The sequence below is a fragment of the Passer montanus genome, unplaced genomic scaffold (genome assembly GCF_014805655.1).
Source record: "Passer montanus isolate IOZ18808 unplaced genomic scaffold, ASM1480565v1 scaffold48, whole genome shotgun sequence".
NCBI lineage: Eukaryota > Metazoa > Chordata > Aves > Passeriformes > Passeridae > Passer > Passer montanus.
The window spans coordinates 457109-479829 of NW_024369707.1; the positions used below are offsets into that span (position 1 = coordinate 457109).

The 22721-nt window shown below is 47.0% G+C and overlaps 2 protein-coding genes across 8 annotated transcripts in view; both read right to left on the reverse strand.

The window, feature by feature from the left end:
* The window catches only part of XXYLT1 (xyloside xylosyltransferase 1), a 32364-nt gene extending 19749 nt beyond the window's left edge, over positions 1-12615 (reverse strand). Inside the window, exons 1-2 of the mRNA XM_039722362.1 lie at positions 12358-12615; positions 6755-6902 (exon numbers count right to left, since the gene is read on the reverse strand). Coding sequence (XP_039578296.1) covers positions 6755-6902; positions 12358-12549 — 340 coding nt within the window. The 5' untranslated portion in view covers positions 12550-12615. The remainder of the gene's footprint in view (positions 1-6754; positions 6903-12357) is intronic.
* Positions 12616-12721: 106 nt separating this feature from the next.
* Positions 12722-22721, reverse strand: part of ACAP2 (ArfGAP with coiled-coil, ankyrin repeat and PH domains 2) — a 63232-nt gene continuing 53232 nt past the window's right edge. For all 7 annotated transcript variants that reach the window (XM_039722311.1, XM_039722308.1, XM_039722310.1 and 4 more), the window contains 5 exons: positions 22291-22478; positions 21857-21966; positions 21367-21477; positions 21063-21124; positions 12722-17171 (listed from right to left, as the gene is read on the reverse strand). In XM_039722311.1, coding sequence (XP_039578245.1) covers positions 17068-17171; positions 21063-21124; positions 21367-21477; positions 21857-21966; positions 22291-22478 — 575 coding nt within the window. In that variant the 3' untranslated portion in view covers positions 12722-17067. The remainder of the gene's footprint in view (positions 17172-21062; positions 21125-21366; positions 21478-21856; positions 21967-22290; positions 22479-22721) is intronic.

Consider the following 22721-nt stretch of genomic DNA (forward strand, 5'->3'; position numbering starts at 1 on the left):
GGCTCCCCTCTGCTCCCGGGACAGCCCAGCAGCCTCCTCCCCACCAAACAGCTCCCTCCCTGCACAGAGCTCCAGGGAGTGCAGGGGCCATGTGCCCCAGCAGCCCGGCTGCTAACCAGGATTCTGCAGCACTGATTAGGCACCAGCAGAGCAGAGCAGTGGCTGCAGCACAGCAGCTAATCAGCCTATCAGCTAATTAAAAAATTAGGCTGTCTGCCAGAGATAGATGACAAATCATTGCTACCACCCACACAGGGCAGGCACCTGGGTGAGCTCAGGGGTCTGGAGCAGCAGCAATGTTCCCAGGTATTGACAGAAGCATCACTTTGATCGCCTTGCTCCACACCCTACAGCCATCTCCAGAGGGAAGGGGAAGACTCAGCAGGAGATGGATGTGTTTTGTTCCAGGAAATTAATTTTTCCTGTGCATCCAAGTGTCCCCTTGTAATCCATCAAGGTCTGAGGGACTAATATTTAGCAGTACTCAACACCTTGGCTCTTAACTGGATTCAAAAGCAGCAACATTGCTAAACATGCAATAGGTTTCAGGATGGAGGTGGAAATGCTGTTTGCCTCTTATTTAATATACGCTACTGCTGGGGGAGAAGTGTGAAAACACTTTTTGGAGCTGGAGGAAGAGCAGCAGGAAACCTTTTAATCAGACAAAATAAGGTTTGATTCCAGGTTGCTATAAATTACAAAAGAGTGGATGGAAAGCTGTAAAGTAACGAGCAGGTGAGATGGAAAGGGAAACCAAAAAGAGATACAAGAAAATAAATTTTCTGGGCTCAGATCCCAGTTAACTGCACACACTGGGGGAAAGGGCTGCAGGCAGATTTTGTCCTTGTTTCTTCCTGCTAAACTCTAATGAGCTATGGCAGAGCAGGGAGAGACTGTGGGGGAAAGCAGCCCTGGCATCAACACTGGGTGACCCCCAGCAGCTTCCAACCCTTTGGGAATGGGGCAGCTGCTCTGGCTGGGGAGACAGGAGGGCAGCACCCACCACAGCACCAGGTGATGAGACCCTGCTGCTCCGTGGGAGCAGCCAGCCCTGGCCTGACAGATCTAGGACATCCAAAAATAATCGATGGTGACACTGCGGCAAGGGGCAGGCAGTGGAAATGATGAGAAGTGACACTGCCCCCGGGGGCTGCGGGCCACGACAGCCCCAGAGGCAGCAGTGCCACAGGGAAGGGGTCTGTGCTGTGATGCAGCACTCAGGAGACTTCCAGACACTTGCTGAGCAGCAGCCACGTCCCCCTCATCACAGCAGCCCTTCCTGGCGCCTCCTCCACGCCAGGGCTGGGGCCAAGGAGCTCTCCTGCCAGGACAGGCATGTCCACAGGCATTACCCACAGATGGGATTAGTAGCTCATCTCAGCAGATGTGGACCCCTCTACAAGGCCACAGCTCCAGTGTTTTCCTGGGGTGGGCTTATTCAGAGGTCTGCTGTTGCCTGCTCCTGAAAAGCATCATGAAAACAACTCTCTCAGCACAACAGGCTCACCCCAGCAAGGAACAATGGCTGGCACAGCTATCCCTATTGCTTGCAAAATGATCACTCCAGCGTCTTCTCTTCCCATCACAGGACCTGATATAAGTGTTGCAGCTCAGAGACAGGCTGGGAAGGGAATCTGGCTGTTTTTCACGTGCTTGTGGCATGAAGCAGGGAGGGAGGTTAAGAGAGCACATCAGAAACTATTAATGCTCCCTCCATCCCTGTAAAGATGGAAACATTTTTGCCAGAAAGCAAACCCTTCAGCTACTGCAGCATCCCTTGGGAACTGTGGTGTGGAGGACATGGCTGTGGGGCCAACTCCCATGACTGCCACAGACCCCAATTTTCTGTGCCTTTTCCCAACATCTCCCTGTTGGTAGCACACAATCAAGCCTGAAGCATCTGGACATGGGCACTCTCCTCCCAGCCCTCTCCCAACAGCTGCATCTCTGCATTCCCTGATGTGGTGGGCTCAGCAATGCTGGCAGTGCTCAGCCAGCAGGAAAGGATCAGGAGTGACGCACTTTCAAAATGCTCACTTATTACAATTATTACAGTGATTTGCTGAGTTCTGTGGGCAGCTGCCCTGTGCACCAGGAACTGCTCTGCAGCTGACAGGAGGAAAAAGGGGGAGTGATCTCCCTCTGCCAGGCTCCACCTCAGAGACCTCTGATGCCCTGTGTGACACAGGATGTGTGCAGTGCAGCTCTGCACACGGGTGCTATTGAGGGGACACACCACACTCAGGCAGCTGGCACCCTACAGGCAAACAGAGTCCCACCTGGGCAATGCCACGCTGTGGATTCAAACAGTGCAGATGCAACGCTGAATCCTCATGCACACATCCCAACAAAAGCAACCAACAATGTGTTCAGGATGCTGCCTGTGGAATAGCATTCCTTTCCTGAAGGACACTAGCAGAAGACAGTAGTTGAGGCATTATTCCAGTACACAGACTGCTTTCCTGGTACCTCTGTGCTTAACCCCTTCCCCCAGCTCCCAGGCTCTCCACCTCCACAGCCAGAGGCAGGAGTGCTCCAGGTGCCTGGCCTTGGCACAGCACAGCCCAGTGCCTGCTCCAACACGTCTCCTGGCTGGCCTTTGCCTTCCCTCCAGCACTGCTTGGTGGGAAAGGCATAAGCTGATGTTCACAGAGGCCTCTGTCTCTGGGCTGGTAATCCCAGAGCAGACAAAGGCTGATATCAGTTTCGTGGGAGACCAAGCCTGAGCCAGCAGCTGGATCCTGCTGCAAGCAGCACCAAACCCCAAGCGACTGGGGCTTGGTCGTTATCAGGCTGCTTGGACAAACATCATTATAATCTGGTCTGTGCTTAACAATCAGTACAGCTGTTGATAATGAGCTGGAGAAATTGCCCCGTTCGCAGTCTGAAGCCAGGGAGACCACTGGACTTCCCATGGATCCTGATGTGTGCTGTCTGGACACCCACTATGAAGCCAAAGGCACAGCTCCCTGCTGGCAGTCCCTTCCCCAGACACAGTGCTGCTTATTCACCCACAGCAGCCACCCCTGCTTCCCCCCAGCACCCACATCTGTGTCCTCCTGACAGGCTCCTGCACAGCTGGCAGCTCCAGGACACACTGGGGCTTGCTGTCCAGCACACAGCAGCTGGCTGTGATTCCCTCATCCATGAGGCAGCCCAGCACCTACAGCATCCTGCAGAAGGGAGCTCTACAGATCACCACACTGTGTTTTGAACATCCTTCTCACCAATTTTGATGTCCCCCAGTTCCTGTACAAACTTCTGCCTTGTATGGCTCGTGGTTTCATGGCCCACACCACAACCCCCTTGGCCAGCCCCCTCCCAGACTGGAGGGTCCCAGTCAGCCAGGCTTGTCCCACACAGAAGCCACTGCTCTCTCAAAACCTCTTTCATTTTATACCAAAAGACCATGTTGGTATGCCATACATTTTGGTTAATACATAACAATTAGTTCCACTCTGCTCTCCTTCCTCATAGCTCTGCATCTTTAGTCCCACAGAGACTTACCCACTTCTCCCACTGCTGCTTAGTTCCCCTCCAAGCCCCCTGAGAACAGCCCTACCACCAGCAGAACAAGCTCCTGAGTTTTCAGGCAGCAAGTACCCAGGGGCATCTTCAGCACCTGGGAGATGCAGAATGCTGCATGGGGGCTAACCTCACACCCTGCAGAGCCCAGGGGCCCTCTGCAGCTTGTGCTCACCTTCCCACCCTTCATCACAGCTTCTGCCTTCAGGCTGGGCTGGACAGGGAGAGCGAAACCCTGAGAACTCCCTCCATGCTGCCAGGAAGGAGATCACCACGCCCAGAGATGCTGCTACTCCCCATGGAGACAGCCAGCTCTTTACAGCAGCCAGGAAACTCTGCTACCTCCAATTTGTCAAACACCACCTTCAGCCAAGTTCTGCTAAATGCCCTCACTCCATGTGAAGCGTGGTACCATCAGCCAGGTTTCTGAGCCTCCCCTGAACTAATGGGACTCCACTCCTCTGTCTAAGTTGGCAGAGATAAGCCACAAAGCTGTTTCTGTATCATGTCTCATTTTCCCTCGGCTCCTTATTCTCCCACAGGGCCATCCTGCTGCAGCACCATCAGCTACACCAATGGAGCTGAACACCAAATGGTCACAAAGCTGTTTCATGTCTCATTTTCCCTCTGCTCCTTATTCTCCCACAGGCCATCCTGCTGCAGCACCATCAGCTACACCAATGGAGCTGAACACCAAATGGCAGTTTTCAAAGCTCTACCCAAGCTGCTGGATGCTGCTGGCTCTCCCTTGGCCCACCAGCTCCTTAGGAACAAAACCTGTTAAACAAATCCTGAAAACTACCTTGGTCCAACAACAGGCGCCAAGAATTCCCTGGGGAGCTCCCAGCTTTCCCAGGCTGCTCTTCTGTCACCTCAACTCCTCCTCCCCTCACTTGTGGCACCAGGAGTCTGTCCCCAGACCCTGCCTGCCAGACAGACCTGCCCAGACATTACTCCTTCATGTACCCATAGAAGGGTGATAAAAAGCTTGCTGGGCCGCCTGATTTACACAGGTAAAATGACAAGTGACAGAGGGATCAAAGCCAGTCAGGAAGGAAGAGGTCCCCTCTGGATGCAAAGGAAAGTGAAAAGGTCTGGGTCCTTGTTCTCCCTTCTCCTCTTTGCACTGCTCTGCGACCATTTCATGCTGGCATTGTCCTCATCCTGGCAGCTCCTTCTAAGCCTGAACCTTGTCCTCTCTGTGTAACTTCCCCCTCACTTCCCCCTTGCAGAACCATTCTGAAGGATCAAGCACTGCTCCAGCTCCCCGGGCCTGGCCACACCACATTAAAATGGGATTTATGAGCCTCGAGCACAGACAAGAGTTATGCAGTCTGCACTTCTGTGTGCTGCATACCAACTCCCCAGCTGGTTTAAATCAGATTAACTCCACTGATGTAAGACATTTAAGGCAAGAGTGTTCCATGATTTACACCAGCTAAGAAGCTGTTATATTATTAACTTGGCAGCTGCAGGTTTTAGATGTGAAGTTTTTTGGGCAAAGATCCCAAGCAACAGTAAACGACAGAGCAGCTGAGTGGCAAACCCCATTTAACCTCAGTGCAATGTGCAGGCAGCCAGCACATGTCCCACAAAAGTCCCTAAAAAAAAAAATAAAAAAATCTGATGTTCAGTTTTCAGTGCCACTGGTCTGCAAAGTCAATGCCCCACCACAATCCATAGATTCCAAACAAATAATTAAATCATGATACTGTGGAAATGCCTCTCTTCAAAAAATGATACATTTGGTAAACTAAAGCCAGGCAATTTTAGTACAAAGGTCGCTTGCTACTGAAAAAAACCCTATAGACTGATTAATGTAAATGCAAATGAACACACAAGAGAGTTTAATATTCAGATCAGGGCCTTCATTGTTGCTAGAGGATGTTCAAGCTTCCAATCAAATCTGGATTCCACAAAAAATTGGTGCTAATGCTATGGAGCCAGATGTGCTTGGAGAGGTGCACAAAAAGACACAGCACTCAGGGCAGAACAGAGCATTTGAGGCAGAAGAAATGGCAAAGAAATACACCAGGGAAAAATGGTAATACTGCCTGAAAAAGAGGGTTTGGTCCTTTCTCCTCAAACTTAGCAAAGGGGCTTTTTCAGACCAGTGGATACTGCTTGTCAGAGTCAGGAGGGCAGCAAGAGCCCAGGGCCATTCCCACATCACCTGCAAGGCTGCCAGTGGGCAGCAGAGCTGCAGCCTTTCCTGGTGCCTCTCGTGCAGTGCTGGCTGCACAGGGAGGAGGCCAGTGAGCCCTGCCGGCCCCATAAATCACCAGGCACCCAGCACAGCAAACCTGACCTCCCTTGCAAGGGAAATATAAATCAGCTTTACTAGCAGCTTCTGAAACAAAAACTAAACTCACAAAACTGTAAAAATGCCTCTTTAAACATCCTGTGCCCCGAACAGACCATTGAAAGCCCTGTCAGGCTGAGGGAGAGCAAACAAGCTTTCCAAGAGATGAGGGCTGATGAACTGAGAAAAGGCATTTCAGACTGAGCAGCTTCTTGCTGGCAGGCAGCACGACAGGGATATCTTTAGCACACAGTAAAGACAGAGTAGGGAATCAGGAGGAGTGAATTAGCCAGCATTAATACCATCATTTGTATGCAGTGTACTTCAAAGTGTTCGCAGTGCAGACAGCACCAGACAGACACAGAATTACCCAAGTCTGGGGGAGAGCCATGTAGAGCACATTGGCTGGAGCCCACAGGGTAATGATCAGTGAGCTTGGATGGGACCTTCAGGGTCCCACTGTTTAATGAGCTACTGTCAGAAGGCCATGCCACGAGGACAGGGGCAAGTCCACAAAGGACAGAGGAAGTCTCATGAAGAAGAGCAGAGCTTGGAGCTCCTAAGTAGAGCCAAACTGGGACAGGACCCAGCAGGGGCACAGGGGAGGTGCATCTGCTCACATCTCAGCAACAGTGCACCTGAGATCCATGGCAGGAAGTCTGGAGGGAGTATTAGAGCTGGGTGGAGGATTCAGATGCCAAGGAAGCTGCCTCCTGTCACTCATGCCAGTGGAGACCTGGATGAGGTCTTGGACTGATAAATCCATCACTCTGCAGAAAGGAGCAGAATCCTAGGAGTCCATCCCAAAAGTTTATTAACTTTGTATTTCAAATAGCACCTCAAACTAACTCTATTTCAAACAGAGATGGATAACATCTCTGTGCAGAAGAGAGCGTGTGTTCTGGAGGCAGCACAGCAGAGACCTACCTTTGGGCATGATGCGATGCATTGCAACTGACAGGAAGAAGATGGAGTCGCTGTAGTAGGTCCCCGATCCAGCACTGAAGTGTTTCTGCATGGCCTCAACGATGGGAAACAGCTTTTCTGTCAGCTCATTCACGTCATGGACGATTACCTGGCAGAGACACCAAAAACACCACTCAGTGCTGCTCCTGGGGACAGGCCCAGCTCCAGCAGCCTTTGCCCAGCCCCCAGGAGCGTGGGGCGAGGGGGAGCTTGGTAAAGCACAAACAGTGCTGCAGGCACTGCAGCTGCACAAAGGGGCCTGCCTGCCCTGGCCCCTGCACATCCTCTTGATGCAAGAACTGGTCCAGTGCAGGGAAAGAAGGACATTTACAGCCATTTTGTAACTGTAAGGTGGGCAGAGACTTGAATCCCCTCACACAACCAAGTGTGTTCCATGCTCTGGGCTGTTCTCTGGTCTGCTCCCAGTGACTGATGCAAGCACATATCTGGTCTCCATATGGAGTCCATCAGAAGAGGCAACAGCTAGCTCCAGGCTCTGTTGTGCTGCTGTTCAGAGCCAAGCCAGAGCACATCAGTTGCCCTGAGGACCAAGGCTTGCTCCCTCCTACAGAAGCAGGCTGTGACAGGGCCAGGGATGCAGCCCAGATTTGCTGCTCCTCAGCCTGGCATGGAGGCAAGCTCTGCAGGGGGAAAGGGAGGACAGGCCGCAGCACGCGGATGAAAATCCAAACTTCAGGAGCTACAGCAATGCAGAGCAACTTCTGTAGATGGATCTCAGCCTGTCTGTGCTGGAGTTTTGCTGGTGCTCAGCCAGCACTGCTCTGCATCCCTCAGCCCTGCAGGAGCCCATGCAGCAGCACGGGCCCTGGCATGCCTGTGCCAGCTGTGGCTGTGTCCCAGAAACAGGAGCAACCCCAAATGCACCTTGCCAGCTACTGACATTTTACAAGCTCATAATTTATTTTGGTCAAAGTCCAATGAACAGGAACTTTCATGCAGCTCGTTATACCCACAGAAGGATACAGGTCACTGAATCACACAAGATAATGAGAGGGATTTTCAGGATAATTAAGAGAGATGAGGGACATGACCCTGGTACAGATAAGGGGGAGTGCAGGAACTTGAGTGTGGAGACTTGGGGTCGTGCTGCCTTCTTCAGGTCAGGGAAAGCAGAAAAAGCCCTGCTGGAACTAAAGTACAGCGAGGACGTGACTTTGCAGCAGTACTTGAATTTTGTAGAAGGGAACCTATTGCACTTGTTTGAGGGATACCAAGACACTTCCACAAAGCTGGCCCCACCTTGAGCAGGGAACACAAACCACAGTCTTTGTAGGTTGCTTTCACACTAAACTATTTCAATGGTTCTACAGTTTCACTTCTTTTCCCTACTAAAACGTCATCTGCTTAAGAACAAGAGGACCTGCATTACATACCTAAAACACGCAGGATAGAGCACTTGCTTTAATTTTTTGTTTTTAAGTGAAAAGAAAGCCTAAACCAAGTCAAATGCTTCAGAGAAGAAGGTGGCTCTCGAGGCTGTGCTGGTGCAATGACCATCCTCTCCATGGGGCGTACAAGAGGCTGCACTGATGCTCAGCTGGTGCAGAGATTGAGGCAGTGAGCAGTCTGGAACATCTTCCATCCACAGCTTTTTGCAGAACCCATTGCTCAGACCAATGTGCTCTCACAGCAGAGTGGAGCTTGCTGGATGCAGGGCTGTGCCCATGGCACCCGCAGTACGCTGAACACGCTGAGGCGATGGGCCTGTCCTGGCACTGGCCAGGATGGCTGGGCCCACGGCAGGGCAGTGCTGGGGGACAGGAACAGCTGAGGCCACATGGCCCCTTCCTGGGAGGGCACCCTGACACCCACGCTGGTCCCTGGCCCTTGCCACAGCCACAGGAGCCCTCGTGCAGGCTGTGTGGCCAGCGTGTCCCTCGGCGTGCCGCTGGCCCGGCTGCTGGGCCCGGAGCCAAGGCCTGCAGCAGAACAGCAGGAAAAACACAGAACAACGCGTTCCAGGAAAGTGCATTGGGAGAGCTCATCGGCGGCCACACCTGGCTTTGGGTAGCACAGCACAGTCCCCAAGACACGGCAGGGGAGGAATCTCTGTTACCATCAGGCAGCGCCTCACCCCGGCCCTGCCGAGCTGTGTGGTGGTTGTGCCATCGCTGTGACAGCGGCCACCCGAGCAGGACAGCAGCCAAAGGTGACCAAACAAGCAAACCAGCACTAGTTTCCACGTGCAAAGGCAGCCTGTTCATGAAACTGAGCACCACCAGCACGGGGATGTGCAACGCTCTGCTCCCAGCCAGGCTTGGCAGGGGCAGCTTTGGGGCCTGGCTGGGCTGGAGAAGCATGGAAGAGAAATACAGCACCTGCAAGCACCCTTGTGCATCCAGCAAAGGCAGCCTGAGGTGCGTACAGTACATAAAAAAGAGGGGAAAATGTCAAACTAATTCCAGTCACCTCTGAAGTGAGCACACTGCCAAGCACCAGTGGACAAAATTTATAGGAGAAATACTCCTGACACAGCATCATCTGCTTTTCCACTCCTGCCAAAGAAAACAGGAAAAACATGTATTTTGTCCTTCTGCAAAGCAATCTCCTGAGCAGCTGAATTTTGCTCCTGTAGCCACAGGCCAGGCTCGGGGACTGTGAAGACTTCTTCCCTCCTCATTGCTGACTTTAGCACAGCTTGTTGATCTGCTGCTAATTTTGTACTTCGTTATTTATTTGTGTAACAGCTCTTAGTAAATCCCTGTAGCTAAATCCGACCACGTTTGCTGAGGGCATTAAGAAAAGTTCTAGGGGTTTCCTGTGCAAGCACAGTTTTATAAACACACATCCCACACTGATGAAAGATTCTTTCTACTGATTCACTAGGAAAAAACAAGCTGCATTTCTTTTTCCTTTAACTTTCCCTCCTTCCCACGTTGCTCATCCTCACAGGTCTCAGTAAGCATGGTGGGATGGCAGCCCAGTTACATCTGAGCAGGAAACCAGGATGAGCAGAGAACCGAACGTGTAGTTCGTGTTGTTACGGCAGGGAAATGGAACCAGTAAGAGACAGGAATCGCACAAGGAATCAGAGCACAGAGCCGGGAGTGGCAGGGAACGGGGCGAGCTGGTGCTCTGTGTAAGCACAGTGCCGGCCGAGGCTGGCCCAGGCTCGCTGCCGGGCACCTCCCGCTGGCCGGGGGTCGGGAGAGGCGGCAGAGATCCCCGTGCCGCCCGTGCGCTGTCACAGAGCCCCGGTAAGAGCCCGCGGGCCGAGCCCTTCCTCCGCCGGCCGCCCGCACAGGCGGAGCACGAGCTCCCTCTGCCGCCCGGCCGCGCTCCGCTGCACATCTGGGCCGCATCTGGGTCACATCTGCACGGCCAGCGGCAGCGGAGACGCCGCGCAGCGACTGCCCACGCCCGGACAGCCCTGCCCTGCCCTGCCGGGAGGGTCCGGCGCCTGAGCCGCTCCCACACACCCACCGCCTGCCCCCCACAGCTCCTCTGCCCTCTCTCTGCACACTGTCCCCGGGCTGCAGCCGGCTGCTTCCGTCTGCAGGAGACTTTGGAAGGGCTGAATCTGCCTAGCGAGAGAGAAAAGCAGCCCACACCCTCCCTCAAAGGTTACGATCCATGTCTGACTCTGGGCTTCACTCTAACAGAGGAGACAACTGATCCCAGCTTTGCTAGGATGAGGGGGGGCAAGGGCAGCTCCAAAAGCTGGGCCTGAATCACTTCCTCATGAAGAAAAAGGTGAAGTTCAGGGCGTTTTATCAGTCTGGCCTTAGTGGCTCCAGCTGCTCCCTGAGCACTTTATCAAGCCTTATATCTGGGCCTGTGCTAGGAAAACAGCATAAGAACCAGGAGAGTGTTCTGCACACACCACGAGGAGCAGGAAATGAGAGGTCTCAGGATCGAGATGGGTTACTGCTGGAGCTAGCTGAGCATCAGGATCAATCATTTTCAACATTTTAGCAGGAGCACCAGAAGTCCTAGCTAGGCATGTTTCCTGCTGGTAAAGAAGAGGAATGTGGTAGGCTACAACAAGAATAAAGAGGTGCTGTCACCTGCTGGCGTTACAGAAACTGGCACAGGATTAGGACAAAGCTTCATGCTTGAGAAGTAGAACAGCCTCTTCTCTGTACCTAAAAGCAGAGAAATGGACTGGTCCAAAGCACACTGGCAACCATAGGCTAGCCAGTGAAACCAGGGTACATCAGGCTCTGCCAGAAAAGAGAAACTGTCCCACTGAGCTGATTTCAGTGAGACCTCACCTGAGGCCTCCAGATCATGCTCCCTGCTTACACCCAGGAGACCAGTTCTGGTGCCAGACATACTCACCCAGCCATGAGCCAGGCTTCACTGTGACTCCACAGGCACCTACAGACAGGGGCCAATCCACAACAGACAAATCACACCTGCAACTGCAACTCCAGTTGCTCTGGAGAAGTGAGGCTGGCAAGGGTGCCTGCTGAGAAGTTTCCCAGAGGGGCAGATGGCAGTAAGGCAGCCATCCACACAAAGGGGTGACTGCAAGGGATGTGCACACCATAGTGGCCTGGGGGTCCTCCCACTCCAGGGGACACAACACCACAAACCTGGGTTGGGCTGTTGCACAGCATCAGCACTGCACCATCATGGGGCAGTCAGTCCATGCTGCTGTGGAGAGCAAGAATCCTCCTGAGGGAGCCGTGCACACCCTTCAGACAGCCAAGCACTGCTGCATAGTGTGGGTCTCCCACCATGGGTGCATGACCTGACTGAGGGCCAGCACTAGAAAAGGACTTGTTTAAAGAAAATCAGTGGTGGAATTATTGACCAGGAAAGTGTCTGTGTGAAAAATGTTAAGATTACACTCCTAGCTTCATCTTGGCAGAATTCAGCTAATATGAAATACAGGACTTATGAGCAATAAAAGTTCCAGCAGGACTAGAGGACACTTCCTAGCAAGGCTCTGCAGCAGCACCTCAGGACAGAAGAATCAGGTTACCTGGAATCTCTTAGCACCTCTCCAGTTTTCAGACACTCGTTTAATGCAAAGGAAAGCCTGACCTTGCATAAACTACACTGGCTGTGGATTTGGGAGGCAGAACCATTTCCCTGGAAGCAGGAACATTTGTACGTGGATGCACTCCAGCCTCTGCAGGCTCTCCATTCCTGCTCTCAAGAGCCACCAGCAGCAGGCCAACCTTCTCTCCTGATCGGGAACCCATCGAGATACAAGCTCACGTGGTCTTTGTGCCGAGATGCTGAAAACAGGAGCAACAGGGCCTGCAGGAGAGCAGCACTGCTTGGAGCAACTGCTCCTCTCCAGCACAGGCCGGAGGTGCTCCCAAGCCACGCTGCTGCCCAGTCCCAGCTGAGAATCGCGGGGCTGAGCAGGACACCTCCCCGCAGGCAGCAGCGGTGGGGACACGGAACAAGCCCCTCAGGACTCCCGAGAGAGCAGTGGGAGCTCCCCCAGCAGGGAGAGGGCGCGAACCGCCCTGCCGGGAGCCAGCACACGGGCCGCCAGCTGAGGGGGCTCCTTCCCGCCGTTCCCAGGTCCCGGGAAGATCACACGGACGCCGCGGCAGGCCCCGCTCCCCCTCGGCCCCGCGCACCTGGTGGCGGAAGGCGGCGCCGCGCAGCAGGTCCCGCAGCAGCCCCAGGCCGATGTCGCGGCTGGCGCCCTCGGTGACGAGGTGGAGGTGCAGCACATCGGCGGCGGCGAGGCGGCCGTGCCGCAGCAGCGAGCGCAGCGCCGCCTGCGCCTTGTCGCGGAGCGCGGGGTTGCGCTCCGCCTTGGTGAACATGAACAGGAGGTGCAGCCCGCGGGGCCCCGCGCCGGCCGGGGCGGGCGGCGTGGCGCGCAGGCGGCGGGTGGCACCGCCCCGGGCCCGGCCCTGGCACCGCCCCGGGCCCGGCCCTGGCACCGCCCCGGCCTCGGCACCGCCCCGGGCAATGACACACTACACACACCACAGCCAAGTTTTAGATACAAAGTCTACAGCCGTACATAACGCGAAGGAGGGCGGAGTATACAGTCTGTACAATTACAGCTCAAGGGGGGAAGGGTTTTTTTTTACATTTTGCCGCTGGAATGCTTAAAAAACACCGAGTACAGAGGAACGCGCGGAGGAAAAAAAAAAAAAAAGTTCATTACTTCAGAGAAAGTAACGTCTATGCTTGAGGAAACGATGATTTCATGGCGATTTCTGTTAAAACATGGAAACTTAGGCTCCTAACAGAAAAGTGAGTGGAATATTTCCTCCTCTGTCATCTCCTTCCATGGGAAGAGAAACAAGAAAATAGTGTATGCAGAAAGATAAAGCAAGCATATGGAAGGGTATATACCAAAGTGGTACACTCATCCTTTTCCCCAGTAGTGCCTCTCCAGAGTTGTCCCTGTTTTAAAACTGTGCCTTTGTGTAAGCACGGGAGCAAGGCATGTTGGCTGTCAGAATGCACAAGCCATAAACTCCAACTTGGGAAAAAGTGTCCATAATGAATGGGGCAGATTGTAGCCTGAAAAATGGATTCTCAAAATACTTTGTGTATTGAAGAATCAGAATAATCAGCTAAGTCCTTTTGACACTGTAAAAATATCACGTCCTTTGTACTTACATATTATTATTTGCAGTTTCATCAAAGGGTTGTTTCATAGTCACTGTGTTATTTGAGATTCTCAAGATGAAGCAGCAGAGGTAACATTCACAATTTAAAACAGATGGCTGCAGAGAAGCACCGAAGTCCTGGAAACATGACATCAACCCTCCACTTGTTCTAGTTCTCACCTTTTTAGTGTAGTGCTACAAAGGTTATGCTCTATCCAGGAGACCTAGTAATTTGGACAACACATGTGTACTGATGTCATAATGCAAAACAGGAGAAACTTCCTCTTGTACAGGGATTTGCTGACAGCAGTTGGAAGGTCTGGTTGCATTTTCTAAAACTATTTCAGTTCAGTATACAAACATGTAAAATGTAAAACCCCACAGAGTGAAAAATGCAGTATTAATACAGGATCCTTTAGCACTGTAACATTAAAAGCCACGAATGGTACAATCCAGAATCTCCAAAACCAGTGCTGCCACTGATATCAGTGACTTCCCGGATCAGGTCCTAATGGGCAGAGAGGCTGAAGTCCACAATGTACTAATGAGCACCTGGAACACACATCCATCCGATTGCAATGTGGGCTGTTTGTGAAAGCAAAGAAATACCTCTACAATCCAAATTCACCTTCACCCAAATTCATGTGAACAAATTCCAACTGTCTAGCACAAGTAGTGGCATAATTCAATATGATCATTCAGAAATTTAAGTTTATATGCACTGTACTGCTACTAACATAAAACATGAAACCTTATGAACCGTCAAAACAATTGATATCACTAATGAGCCACCACAGACACTATTTTAATCAACATGCAATGGACATTCATTACATGGCTGAAATCAAGATGCATTAGAATGTAAATTGAGTTCCAAGACACTTTTGGAACACATGATCTATAAATAGGAAAGCTATTATACTATACTTCAATGGGCTATCTAATACAGAAAATTACTAAAAATCCATGTGAATGATGGTTTTAAAATGTGTTAGGAATCTTCTGCTTTGTCCCTCACTACTGTATTTCATACCTAAAGAGAAACATGAACTGGAATTGAATCTTTCCATTTCCTGGTACAAAGTACAAGATGTTAACCCACAATGGAACCTTACTGTCTACTATTCCACTCAGACTCCCCTTGTAATAGAGATGGAAGTTTCCTAATATTGCTGAGCAGAATATTAATATGAGTCAAAACTCAATATGGAATCCAGATCTTCAGAGCTGTGGTGATAATCACACTACTGAGGGCTGAGTCCTGTGTGTCACAGAGGGGCCTGCCAGAGCCTGGTGAGACTGAGCCATCAAACTTAATGGTACATTCATTTCTGCTGATAAGCAATACATTACCATTGCACCTGACCTGAAAAAGGCTTTAACTGAGTGCAGTTTGTACTGGACATCCTATCATACCCAAAAGGACAGGGAAACAAGGCTGAGGACCACAAGTGACACATCTACTCCCTAAGCCATTGGAAGTCCAGCGCTCCTGACAAGTCACACCACCCGTCAGTCAGGTGGGATTCATCCTTTAGCACAGACAGGCTGATACTGCTTCCCAGACACATGAGAGTCAGGAACACAACACATGAACATGTAGAGCTCCAGGGAAGCAACTTCTTAGTCTAGAGAAATCACCCTGCAGAATTTGTCACAGAGATTTTGTGTCAAGGGAGGAAATCACCAGTGAAGATTTGAACAAAGTCTTTCAGAGCTGTTCTCCAGCAGCCTGAACTGAGACAGCAATTGTGCCACTAAGCTTTAGGCAGCTTTACATTCCAGCCAACCACACGGCCTGCCAGCCAGGCTGGGAAAGACAAACATTTAGAAAAACCTATGTCTAAGGTGTATATTATGCACTCATATATTACATTGTCCCATCTGTACTCCAGGAATCTTTCTTTCACTAACATCTACTAAAACACCCATTTGCTGGTAAATGCTGCTGATTAGGAAGTATATTATCATTTCATAGGCAGCTATTTAAAAACCAACTTAATAAAAATTACTGCTTACAGGTGATATCCTTAAGTTTCTTATTATTCAGACTAAATGTGCACTTTAAATGGGCAGAATCTGCTTTTCCTACCATAATTAGACCACATACAAAGCAAGAACTGTCTTGTAAGATTATTCTGCTTGGAAATAAAATCCACTGGACAATTCTACAACACTACTAATTTTGTAGCAATAATAATATGCAGACTATTCCATTTGATGCAAAATTATAAATGTTTGAAATACCTTCTTAAAACTTAACATGCCAGAGAGTTTAACTTTACCATAGTTTACAGATGTCAATTTGTTTTATCCAAGTTTTGCTTGTCTTTTCACAGAGAAAAGTCAATTAATTTCCTAAATACACTTAAACAGCAGGTTAACAATGCCACAGCTATTAGGATTACTGAAAACTCACATTGATACTATGTCACCTAAAAACTCTGCTGAAGCTGTCTCCATAGGGTAGACAAATAGATGATAAAGAATTGCATGTGCTGGTTTGAGGTTTAGGAGGATTATTATCTAGGTATAAATAACCTGATATATAAGCATATATCTAGAGACACCATTTATACATGCACAAGGGCAGAGTGGAGCTCACCATTACGTAAAGCAAATTGTCTTGCTGCCCTCACAACACAGTTGGAGACTGTGCTCATTCATTACTTGACAGAAATGTGCACTGAAATTCTAGTTTTTCCTGTGCTCACCTTAATTTAGACAACACATAAACATACACATCATTGCAAATTATACAAGGGCTACTGTTTCCTGATAGAAGGGATTGACTGCCCTAAACTGAGAGTGGCTGCAAGACATGAGACTTATACTGAGCCCAGGGCTTGTAGTGAGAACAGCAAAAAGTAGAAATAGCCTTTGTACAACTATTCTACACAAACTTTGTTGGCTCAGTATTTACTTTCGTGTCTCAAATTTCAAGTTTTCAAGTCAAAATACTACAAACAAACCCCACATCATGTCCAAAAGGATTCAGTTTATTTTTCATGAAAGGTTCCACATGCTCATTTAGAAGGATACTTGCTGCACTGAAAGTTTAATTTAAGAGGAAAAGAAAAAAAAAGGAAAATGGACTGCTCTTAGGAATTTGGTCCCCAGGATATATCCCTTTGTGACTGACCTGCAGTCACCAGCAAAAAGGCCAGCCTGGTGCTTGAGCTTCCACTGTGAAAGAGCTTGCAAAAGAGGAGTTATCTGTTAAGAACAGCCTGCCTCTAACCAGAGTCACCGCAGGAACAAGAGAATCTGTTGAGCTGCAGTCCCAAAAATGGAAGGACAACTCAGAAATCATTGCCCAAATTCCCTTCAAACAGTCCCAGAAAATGCAACCCAGACCTTCTTGTCAGAGGCACATTCTTTATGGCAGCAGGGGGACAGATGCCAGCGGGTGACCCTGGGTAGCAAAGCTGCTGTGAGCCCCTGCAGCCCCGAGGGCGAGCTGCCAACGCTGGCCCTGCAGCAGGGGCTGCTTTGCTCTCAGCCAGCAGGGACTCAGGGCTTGAAACATCTTCAGCTGCTGAGGTATATGTACTGGAGAACATAAACCAACTCATACACTTCCCCAGCTACCACAATCTAAAGCTACATTGGAGTGGTCATTTTATCCAAACTATCTAACAAAATGCATACAATTCATTCTGTTATAGTAAAAAAAGACTTGCACTATAAGCTTCAGGTTCTTTTCCTTCTTGACACTTAAGACTTGTGGGAATCTGACTGCTGGAAGCGGTTTAACTTCTCTGGATTATTTGATGCCATTTGAGAAAAGTCACGAAAAATGTCCTGATAAATTTCATCTCCTAGGTAGAAAAGAAAAGAGAAACAGTTTTAAACATTTGTAACAGTCAACAGCACCCACCACTGCACAAATGCCCTACTGTGCTATCAATTACTGTGTAACACTTAATTCATGTATGAAAACTGTTTCTAGATGGAGTGATGCTGATGTGAACTCTGAGGGACTGGTTACTTGCATGCATGTTCTGTAGAATTAAACAAAGCCAAATACCTGAAATAGTACCTCACAGGCAGCCACACAGAGGAAAGTTCAGAGTTAGAAAGGAAAAGTTAAAGCACTTTAAAGCAACTTAAAAAGAAAAAAATATTTATTAGCTGTTAAAGAATAAAATCCTTGTTTTTGCAAGGAAACGTTAACCAAGATTCTCTACAGAAAAAAAGAATTATGGCATAAATAAAGATTTACTTGGAAACAGAGATCAGAATGCTTACAGCCAAACAGAATTCTCCATGAAAGAAACAATCAGCAAGCAATAATATATATGTTAAAAAAGCAATATTAAATAAATTATTGTTCATAAATTATTTTTGTCTATTACTTCAGCAAAAATAAAATTTACACATTAATTTAATCTACATCTTTCATTACATGTTTCAGTTTGATCTAAAAGAACAATGATACTTCCCCTAAAATTCTTTTTTTTTTTTAAATCTTCACCCTTTGTGCTTAAACACAACCCTACTACTGGAACATATTCCAAAACATGTTACCCCCTCCCTGTCTACACAGGAAAACACATTCAGGAGTGATTACTTCTTGAGTCATTGCCAAGTAATTCTTTTGCCACTTTAAAATGGACATTTTTTCATTCATTTTCACATTCTATCATCTATTGGAGCATTTTGGGCCTTGAGCTCAAGTTCTGTTTTAAAACACTAACCATATCCTTTTGTCTTCAAAAGGAATGAAATGCATCAAAGGCTGGGTTGGGTCAGGAGCTATGTAGCCATCCAAATTTTAGAGTCTTCCCAACACAGATGGCCACACAGGACACAAGATCCCAGCACTACTGTTTCTTGCTGACAGCTTGATTAATAGCATGACAAAGAAATCAACCCAACATCTCTCTCATCATGTACATCAAATATGAAGATTTTTTTTTTTCTAACATGATTGTGGAAGAAAAGAATGTTTTTGTGCTTAAAAGTTTGCACTACTGGGAAAAGTTCCATTGTTTTGTTTTTCAATTTTTTAATGCACATTTGCAATGTTAAAACTATAATTATTTTGGAGATGAGACTCCATTCTTTTAAAAACACTTTCACAAATAATAACTGACCTTCCAGAAATATTTAACAGGGCAGCAACACAATTCTTTCCAGACTTTAAAAGATTAATACATTCAATACTGCTCCACTAGGAAAAGTCAGCTCCCTTTTGGTTTTCAGGTTTAATTTCAAGTATGGTGTCCCTGCCCATGGCAGGGGGGTTGGAAGTAGATGATCTTTAAGGTCCCTTCCAACCCAAGCTATTCAGTGATTCTGTGTTCTAGAGATGAAGCAGGCACAGGATAGGTTTGATTGTAACAGCTTGTGAAAACTACTTGCTCTGGGAAACCAGCACAGAATGGAGCTGTAACATTCACCAAAAGAATAGCTATGAAGGGCAAAAGCAGAATTAGGCTTCTGTGTTAAAAGCAATTATGCTTTTAATACAGAAGTGGGTTTCACTGGTGAATGAAAACTGCAGTTCAAGTTGCCACACTTGGTTCTTTCAAATTAACTTGTAAGCAGAAAAAGCTATTTTTGAAAGATACACTGTGGCTCTGGTTTTGTCTCTATTACATAACAAAAATATTACATACAAAAATAGACTAAAATAAAGTGCCCCTTTAGTTTGTACGTTGCATTAATATGCTTGATACTGTAAACCTTATCATTATTTTAAAATTCTACTTTAAAATTGAATTCTGGAAGTTCCCTTTCTAAGCAATGTTTTCCCTAAAGTGCAGATTATATGTACAAAAGTACTGCAACACTGCTTTACCATTTCACACCAGAGTAACTCAAAAGGCACACATCATACATTCAAGAAAAGGTAGGAAGAAAAATTAGCAATGCTAATATCAAAGAGTTAGCAAGACATACTGTAGCACCAGGAGATGAGCACTCAAGTATTATACAGAAACAGCACTACAGTGCATATGGCTTCTACCACCAGAAATCACTTTTTAAAGCTGGTTTCAGCTAGTTCCCATTCCAGGAATGTTTTGGAAGACCAACTGTACCTTGCAAAGCAATATATTCATTCTCTCAGTAGCTCAAACCAGCCATATATATTTAAATTATAATTTTTGATGCCATTAGCTACATGAGCAATTGTTTATCAGCTGCATTGCTAGAGCTGAGAAGTAGGCAGTTGGCTTCATTCTGATGACAGCAAACTCATAAAATGATATTTACCCTCACACAGCTACCAGCAAATATACAATTGTCTTGAAAATCCTTATTTTCTTCTAAAATAATAATTTTGGAACAGGAATTCTAAAGTAAGGGCAGTGCAGATAATTTAACATGTATAAGGAGTGAAAAAGACCTGCATCCTTCAAAACCACAGAAAGGTGTAACACCTTGTGACAGCAGATTCTGTGCTTACACTGGCACAATCCTTCTACAGCAGACAAAAACATTCAAAACACTCAAATATTGACTGCAACTTTTAAAATAAACTTCAACAAGTATCAGAGTGGAGGGGGCAGAGCTGTGCTATCCAACGACACAGTAAGATCTCTGTCTGGGACTCTGTGCTTAATTTCAGAAGTTATTCTAATGAAGCCTCCCCTGATTTTGGGCAAGCTCTGCCTGTTGTGGCAAATCTACTCTTCACTGTCAATCTCACCTCACCAGCTGTAAAGTGTGTGGATGAGATTGCATCAGCTGCAGTCTCTAGATTCTACTGCTCCACTCTGGTAACATCCCCCTGCCCCATCCTCATGAACCAGTGGAAAACACATCAGGGCTTTATAGGAGTGAACTGAGAGCACTCAGCACTCAGCCTGAAAAACAAGGTTCACCTTTCACGTCTGCCAGAACAGCAGGGTGTTTTTAGCTGACTAACTTCACAGTCAAGTGTGCCTTCATTATTGGTACTTGCATGAAATTAAATTACCTTCCTATGGAAGCAAATATCACATCAGAGCACGGTGTAAATTAGGTCTGAGTGCCTGAGAATAAAGTTGTACATATGCATTAAATATAATTTGTTACTTTCTAGCTGGAATTGGCTCAAGTATCTGCCAGCTTCTATTTGTTTTTTAACCAATCAGAAAGAAACTCTGCATACAAAAATACATACTTAAGAATGACTGCTTTGTTTCTTATTAGTATCTTAACAAATAAAAATATTTAAAAATAAAGTTTAAGGAAATAATACTTTCCTATTTTTGTCTGGAGGCAGTTTGAAATATTTGATGTACATTTTTTACATTGGTGTGCAAGCATTTTTTTCTTAAAAAAGAAAAAGTGGACCATTCCACAGGAAGGAGAATGGTGTCCTGGAATAAGATGAACTCTTCAATAGTCTCTAAGTAAGCTGAGTCAGAAAGCTGCTACTAAATAATGTCAGGTAAATCCTAACATGACACAAATGTCAATGAAACAGCAATAGGAGAAAACTGTGGACAACTACCAGCAAAATAGGGTGGTCATGGCTGTAGCAACACACTGCTATAATGATGCTCTTTAAACAGTCTCCTTTTAGGTTTCCTAAGTACTCTGACAGTCACACCACTGAATTTCAATGAAGCTTTAGAATGTGGTGGTTTATAAAAAACACTGTTGTATGAAGCAACCTTAAATTTCCTACAGACACTAAGAATCTAATTGTAAACTGATAAATTCCTGTATACACTTCTTATACTGCATTTCAGTGTGGTTATTAGAAGAGTATTGACCTGGCTGCCCATAGAGTCCTTCTGATTCACGCATTTCTTCATTCATCCTTGCTAAACGCAACCTGCCATTCAGAAAACAAAAGGAACAATGTCACCTTCAAAGCACAAAAAAGACTACAATGCAAGACCTACAGCGCTCTCCTGAATCTCACATCAAACAGGTCATCTACACATAGAGTATTTTGATTTTTCTTTTGTTCCCCCATTTTTATGTACAAGAATTTTGAAATTTCTTTTATTTTTAATGTGAAACAGAATAGCAAAATATAATTTATCTAGTGAGAAAACAGAATATACAACTTACAGTGTTACGATATCTGCATTTGCAGCTTCCACTGCTATACTCAATGGATCTTTCCCATCTTCATCAGTGGCATGCTGGTTTGCTCCTCGTTTTAGGAATAAGCACACTTGCCTGTTTAGAGAAAAAAAAAATTGAAGAATACTTTGGACAATAAAGGAAAAAAGCTAATAAAGTCAGGCTAGATACAATGTATTTTGCTTAAATCATCAAAAGTCTCATATGTATCAAAACAGTGCAGTTCATCTAGAATATGTTAACAGAGTAGTAAGCAAACCATTTATTTAATCCACATTAGAAAACACATGTGTTTTGCTAGTGGATGAGACTGCTAAATCAAAATATTATTTCCCCTCTCACTACTAGAGATAAGAAAAACTTGTATCATCTGAAATAGTATTAAAATATCAGAATATCTGGGACAATGAAGAAGTTTGACGTGAACAACTACAGTCAAGGATGGCCATGTACAAATTGTGGGGCAGTGAGTTACCCAGTGTGTCCCAGAACTGTGGCGTGGTGCAGGGGCCCCCTTCCTTTCATGTCTCGGATGTTCACGTTGGCCCCATTCTGCAGCAAAAATTCACAAGTAACCAATGAACCCTATGGATGAAAACAAAGAAACAACTCAGCACCAGATCTCTAGAATCAAACCAAACCTCTTCTGCCTTCTCACCACTAAGCCACTCAGCAAAGGAAACAAAAAGGAGCTGCTTCCAGCTTTAAACACTACTAGACATATAATTCAAAAAAAAGAATTAACAGGAAAAAAGTATTTCAGAAACAACTCTGACAGAACACTGTAAGCATAACTTCAGCATCACATTATCATTCATAAGGGGGGAAGCAAGCAGCTCAAAAGGAACACAGAAATATCATTATTTCCCTTGCTCTCCTCCCCCATCACCAGTGCTGTGTGTCACATACCCCTCGCACTGCCTGAATGAGTGGTGTTGCTTTGTTTTCTTCCACGTTGACCCAGTTTACTTCAGCTCCATGAGCCAATGCTTCTGCCATGTGAGGAAGATTTTTCTCAAAGGCAGCTTGATACAACTGCAATCCTGGACTAGGCTGCTTGGGGTCACAGAACACTGGAGACTCTTGCTTGTCTCCTTCTGAAAAGAAAAAAAAATGCTTACCTAATTCCTGTTTTAACAAGGCACCTCTTGGAATTCTGATTAAAACACCATTTCTCTGGCAATAGATAGCTCAGCTTTTGCAGAATGCAAAATGTTTTGTTGCCCCATTCTGCCAGGGGAGTTCACAGCTGCCTTCAGCGCCAGTATTCAGGCACAGTCCCTTCACAGAACTATTACTGCACAGAAAATATTCTCTCCATATTACTGGCATATGTGTAT